The sequence below is a fragment of the Alligator mississippiensis genome, chromosome 5 (assembly GCF_030867095.1).
Source record: "Alligator mississippiensis isolate rAllMis1 chromosome 5, rAllMis1, whole genome shotgun sequence".
In the NCBI taxonomy this organism is placed as follows: Eukaryota; Metazoa; Chordata; order Crocodylia; family Alligatoridae; genus Alligator; species Alligator mississippiensis.
In genome coordinates this window covers 170,415,846-170,421,845 of record NC_081828.1, presented here as the reverse complement: position 1 = coordinate 170,421,845, position 6,000 = coordinate 170,415,846, and the positions used below count along the sequence as shown (strand labels likewise).

The following is a 6,000-nucleotide window of genomic DNA, read 5'->3' as shown; positions in this document are numbered from 1 at the left end:
TTCGTATTACAGGAGCCACAAGAGCCCCCTCCACAGCTGGCTCTCCCCCCGACAGGATCTGTGGCTGAAGACTGAGGTGGCAGCTGCCGGCGAGGAGACTCTCCCTGGTGCCTGCTGCTGAAGTGGGCACCATTGGCCAGGCGGCCTGAGCTGTGGGCACTGCCAGGTGCTGGCACTGGTGACGGCAAAGCATTAATCAGAGATCACTTCTTGAAAATGAGGGTTATTGTTACACTGATGGTCCAAGCGCAGGACCTGAGTTTAACAGCGCTGCATGAGCACTGAGCCGTCAGCTCTCCTGGTGAATCAGCCCCGGCCGTGCCACAGGGACCGGGAAAAGCCCTGCCCTTGCCAGGGAGGGAGGCTGGCTTGGGGGGCTGGTGTCAGAGCAGCCTGAAGGGGCCTAGCTCTATTGGGGGGTCTCCAGACAAAGCAGAGAGCCCCCCCCCCTTAAAATAGCCCCTTGCCCCCAGGGTGTCTGGTACAATGGGAGGTCCTGCTGCAGAGGAGGGGGGAAGAAAGGTTGACAAGACCTCTCTGCTGGCGATGGCAGAGGTCAGCCTTGCCCGGGGGGGCGGGTCTGGAGCTTCAGGTGGCTGCCTGCGCCCCTCACTCATCCGCTCAAAGCAATGGGCGCCTCTCCCAGTGCCCAGGTGTGCCGGGCTCCGGGGCTCCTGTCTTCACCTGCACGAGCCCTGAGCTGAGGAGGGGCAGTCCGGGAAGAGGATCGCTTGGGGGGGGGAGGGGGAGGGAGAAGCCGTGCATCATCCCCATTCGTGCTATTTTGCAGGGTGGAAAGGGGGGAATTGCTGCCGGGCGCTAGGGGTGGGCAGCGGCAGGAGCTGTGCCCCCCCCGGCTGCAGGGCAGGACGCAGCGCCGCGCCCTGGGAGGGCTCTGATTCGCCACCCAGTTTGGAGGAGAGGACGGGATGCTGCTCAAGTCGCCTTCCCTCCCTCCCCGCCTCCCTCCCGCACCCAGCCCACTCGCTCCCCGCCGCCCCCAGCACTGACTCTCGGACAGTCCTCGGCGCGGCTGCTGTATTTGAAGCCGCTCGGCCGAGGTCCTCGCAGAGAGAGCGGATCCAAAGTTCAAGCGGCGGCGCCCGCGCCCACAGCTCCTCGGTGACAGACACCGCGCCCGGAGCCGCCGCCGCCGCTCGGAGCCGCGGGCCCGGGCCCGGGCAGCGCCGCCCCGGGAAGTTGCCGGCCGTGGGGCGCGGCCGGGCCGCCTCCCGCATGCCGGACCCGCGGGGGCGCCTGCTGCCGCGGGACATGGCGGGGAGCCGCGGGGTGGACCCGACCTGCCCGCCCGGGCGCTGCGAGCCCTTGTAGGCTGCGGATGGAGCGCGCGCGCCGAGCCCTGCCAGCCCTCGGACCCTGTCCGCAGTACGTCTCTCCCGGGCGGAGATCCGTGCGGGGGTGGCGGGGGGGCGCATGTTTTGAGGCGACCTGCGGCACCCGCCGCTCGGGCCAAGAGTTGGGGAGAGCAGCTGCTCGCGGGAAAGTGCCTGGCTGGGAGGGGTTGGGGGGGGGGGAGCGCTCGGGGAGACGCAGCCTGCTCGGATCGCCCAGCTGCGGAGCACCCCGCTCCCTAATCCTGGTATGTCCTACCCCCCTCCCTCCCCGCCTCTCGCGCTCTGCCCGTCTCGCTGACTGGGGATTTGGTGGTGAACTCTGCAGCCCCCTTCCTCCGGCACCCGGGGCGCCCCCCCTGCCCCCAGGACTGCCGGGGCCTCGCAGCCACTTTGCTGGATTAACTCGCTTTAATCATTAATTGCCCCCCCCCCCGCCCCGGGCGGGCACACACCACCCACCCACCCACCCGTCACCCATCCCCTCCTCCTCCCCCGCCCCCTCGCTTCGCGCTCCCCCGCTCGTCTCCCCGCCTAACCCCGCCGCGTGGCCATGGGCTCTACAATCTCCTCTCTGTCTAGGCAGCTGGGAGCGCCCCGGGTTGTGTAAAGTGGCGGCCCCGCTGGATCTATGGTCTGCGAGGAACAAAGAGCGAGCGGCCGCGGAGCGGGGCAACTTGGAGCCGGGAGGATGCAGGCTGTGTACTGGTGCGCCGTGCTCCTGCTGCAGCCCACCCTCGACCTGGTGAGTGATGCCCGCGGGACTTGGCAGCGTGTCCGGCAGGGCCCCCGGGGCCGCGTCCTGCTCCGACGGGCCCCGCCGCAGGGGCCGGGGAGAAACTTTTCCTTCCTCCTGCGAGGGGCGCGGGTCGGGCGCCCCGGGGGCAGGGGCTTCCTCAAGTGGATGCATGGGGGGCGGGGGAGGGGGGGGGGCTGGCTCCTGATCAGGTGCAGATCAGGGGATCGGGTCCCTCCTGCCCAGCCCCGTCTGGGGGGCGCGTGGTGCCACTCCGGAGCGGGCGCTGCCTCCCGGGGCCGAGCCCCACCGGCGGGACCTCGGCTCCTCTCCCCCGGGCGGCGGGAGCTCTGGCCGGCTCAGGCCGGGGCGGGAGCGACGGGCGGGCTCCCCGCGCTCCCTGTCCCGGCTCCGCGCCGCCGGTCCGTGCGCTGGCGGAGCGCGGCCGCCCGAGGGCGCTGCGCGCCAGGCTCAGCCCGGCTCGGCCGCGGCGGGGGCAGCAGCGGGAGGCGGGGGCAGCCGGTGGCAAGGAGAAGCCGCGGCTCCCCCGAGCGGGAAGGGGCGCGCACCGCGGCGCCGGGAAGCGCCCCCTGCCTCCCCGCTTCCCCGGGGACGCAGCGGCTTCGCCGGGGCGCGATCCCCGTAGCCTGCCCCTGCTGGGACCCGCGGCGGCGGCAGCAGCAGCAGCAGCCTCTTTCTTCTTGCCCTGAATTTCCTGGCGCACAAGAACGGCGGCGGCAAATCATCTATCAAAAACCCGGCGCGAGATCAATACGTGGCGGTACATTTTCAATGTGTTGCCTGGCACTTAAACTGTTTCCCGCTCATTACAACAACAGCGCTGGATTTATTCTAATGCGCTGCAGCCTGAACAACAAGCGCATTAATTCTCCTTTAATTGTAAACTGGGAGCATTTGAAAACCATTCAGTGTGCAAATTATGCTGATTCAATTACCGTTTAGTTACAGACTTCATTACCTGAATGCCTTTTTTTTTTTTTTTTTTTTTTTGCGCAGGCATGACAGAGAGAGAGAAAAAAAAGACAGTTTTTCCATTTCCCTTCAAACAAAGCGAAATATGATACAATAAACCCGAGAATAAAGGCCAGTTTAAGGGATGGGGAAACGCACGTCGACTGGGTTGTGCCTCCTGCCAAGACAGGGAGAGGGGGAATAAAATCCAAAGGGTTTCCCACTCTCACTTGGTAGCTGTTTACCAGTCAAGCCTTAGACCTGTAGTCTAACGTCTCGCTCTCCATTGAACTGCGGTGATAGCGGGGGACTTTAAAAACTTGGACCTTTAGGACATCTTGTAATAATAGACTGATGTTGGCACCGAGGCATGAAGTTTTGATTAAAGCTCTAATGCATGTGACACGAGCCAGCAAAATGTAAATGTAACTCTGTGTGCGTGTGTGCGTGACACACACACACACACACACACAGAGTCTCTAAAACAACCCCCCTAAAACTGAACTGATTAACTTCAGCTAGGATTTGCCTTTTCAAGGCTCAGCCATTTAGGAGGTGAAAACTAGACGTTAAAGCCCTTCTGCTTCCCACGTAGTTTGCTTTAAAGTGCAGGGCGGATGTTGGGGTGGATCTGCGAAGGGGAAAGAAGGTGGTTAGCTTGCATCTGAAGCAGATGATGCCTAATAGGAGCGGACAGACGAAGCTACGCTGGGTTGTTTGCGTTAAGTTAAACACATTCAGAAATTTGCCAGCTTGTACCTTAGCTCGAACCAGGAAACCAGTGCTTTCCCTTCCCACCCACCCCTGTAGCCTTTTCTAACGAAGCCTTGTAAAAGAGCACTTCTATTCTTTATGTCACGCGGCCTTATTATATGAAATATATAGAGGTCGTTGCTGATACACATACATCTTAATGAATAGGAGTTTCATGGGGAGACTTTCCTGGTGAAAAAGGTTTCACATTATGTTTACTCATAAATAAGGGTATAATCTAGGCCACACCAGACACTCATTTTGTCCATGCTCTGGACTGTAGTTCTGAACAATGCAGCGTCTTGGTGGTGTGCTGTATTTGATTAGTACAGTAAATGCGTTTCCTCTGGCCTAAAGGAATACCCGAGTAATATTAGTATTTCGAAGCTAAGGGCACACGCTTCTCCTTTCTTCAGACTGGAGGGTAGTATACCAGGCATATTATAGCACAGAGAGGATTTAAAATGCTGCACTCTTACTTCTGATTTTTGCTAGAGATCCTCACGTTGGCACAGTCTATCCGAAAGCACCTAAGCACAATCTTATGATGCAAGTTTTCTTAAACTGTAAGGCTGCATCTTACAACCTAAGATCGCCACTAAAATGACCCAATATTGCACAAGAAAGAAACAACCACTCTTCTATATGGTAGATCCGTAAGCGCTGTAATTTTCGAACTATATGTACTAAAACATATAATCAAAGGGACTCTATTCGGTTTATAATAATTCCTAAATTAAAAGCTCTCATTTAATTCCTGGATAGTTTCCACTCTACTTCCAGGATGATATAATGGAACAATTAAACTCCAGGCGAATGTGATTTTTTTCTCTTTTTTTTTGTGCTTGATTGAAGCAACATGCTGTACAAGTGATGGAAAACATACAGTTCTTGACAAAGACCAGCGGAGATCCTAACTAGAGTTATTTCTCAATAGGACGGGTCAAGGATGGGCCAGAAAGGACAGGTCATACTATTTCCATACAAATTGCTAAGGAAATCCATTGTTTGACATAAAACGACTGGAGATGGCCGATCACGGCGCGAGCTGCTCCATGGAAATGTTACATTGCAAATGGAATAGCAACTGCAATCCTATGGCAGCAGTGAAAGGGAGCCCGATTGATTTAATACATTAAGATGACGAGAGTAATGTCACCGGGGCAAACACTTTAGGAGATTTGCGTGCAAACAGCTAAAATATTCCTGCTGGATAATCTTATTATCAGCCGGTGGTTGAACGCCGTCCATTCTTCCAGTAAATCTAAGGCAGTGGAGGCGAATTGCTTTTTTTGGCTGCTGATTTTTAAATACCTTTTTCCACACCACACATACAGATCGCGGGTTTGCGTTCGTCTGCTCTATTGTACAACTTCTCATGCGGTATACTGAATGATTAGGATTAATTTGTTTTACTCTGGGTTAAAGGTAACCCCAATTCACTAACTACTTGTCATGTACCAAGAGCACCTCCCAACACAGAACTAAATGGGGTTGCATCCTTGCTTACTGGGATAGGCGAGTCTCTTGTGCTGTTGTCTTTTTCAAGATAAAAGATTAAGTTATTCACTAGTGAGTTTTCTAAAATAAGCTTCAGACTGTATTTGGTGGGCTTGGCGTTTTCAATGGAGAGGGAGTTACATAGCACAAGACTAAATTAACATCAGCAGGCATCATTTTAGGAAGAAATGTATGGTCCAGAATAAGAAGAGGGCATTGTAGGTAGCTTATTTAATGGGAAGCCTAACAGGCTTGTGCTTTTGAAAACAGAACAGTAGTCTGCTTTTCTTTTCTTTCCCTCCTCTTCCTTTTCTTATGGTAAAAGCTTACAGAAGTGGTTGATTTTATAGACTTATCCCCTTTGCAAACGGTTTTACAAATAGACAGATACCCTCCTGAGTTCTCTCGGGCTTTAATTACTCTCCCCTAACATTTGTGAAGTTTGAAGTTTCTGATATTCGAGCGCAGCTTTACTGTCAGAATCTGGTGACTGTTTAAAATCGTCCGTAGAGGTGGGACTTGGGGCATCAGTTACTGAGGGAAGGAAACCTCATGTTGATGGCTACAGAGTTTGTGTACATTTAATTCTGTCGCATTGTTCGCGGTCATTCCTCCGTGTTTAACGAGAGCCATTGTTGACGTGAAGAATATCAGGTGTCTGGGAAAACAGGTTGAGAGGTGCTGTTG

At 55.6% G+C, this 6,000-nt stretch overlaps 1 protein-coding gene across 1 annotated transcript in view; it reads left to right on the top strand.

The window, feature by feature from the left end:
• Positions 1-988: 988 nt before the first annotated feature.
• The window catches only part of NXPH1 (neurexophilin 1), a 217,536-nt gene continuing 212,524 nt past the window's right edge, over positions 989-6,000 (top strand). The window contains exons 1-2 of the mRNA XM_019498117.2: positions 989-1,386; positions 1,935-2,097. Coding sequence (XP_019353662.1) covers positions 1,984-2,097 — 114 coding nt within the window. The 5' untranslated portion in view covers positions 989-1,386; positions 1,935-1,983. The remainder of the gene's footprint in view (positions 1,387-1,934; positions 2,098-6,000) is intronic.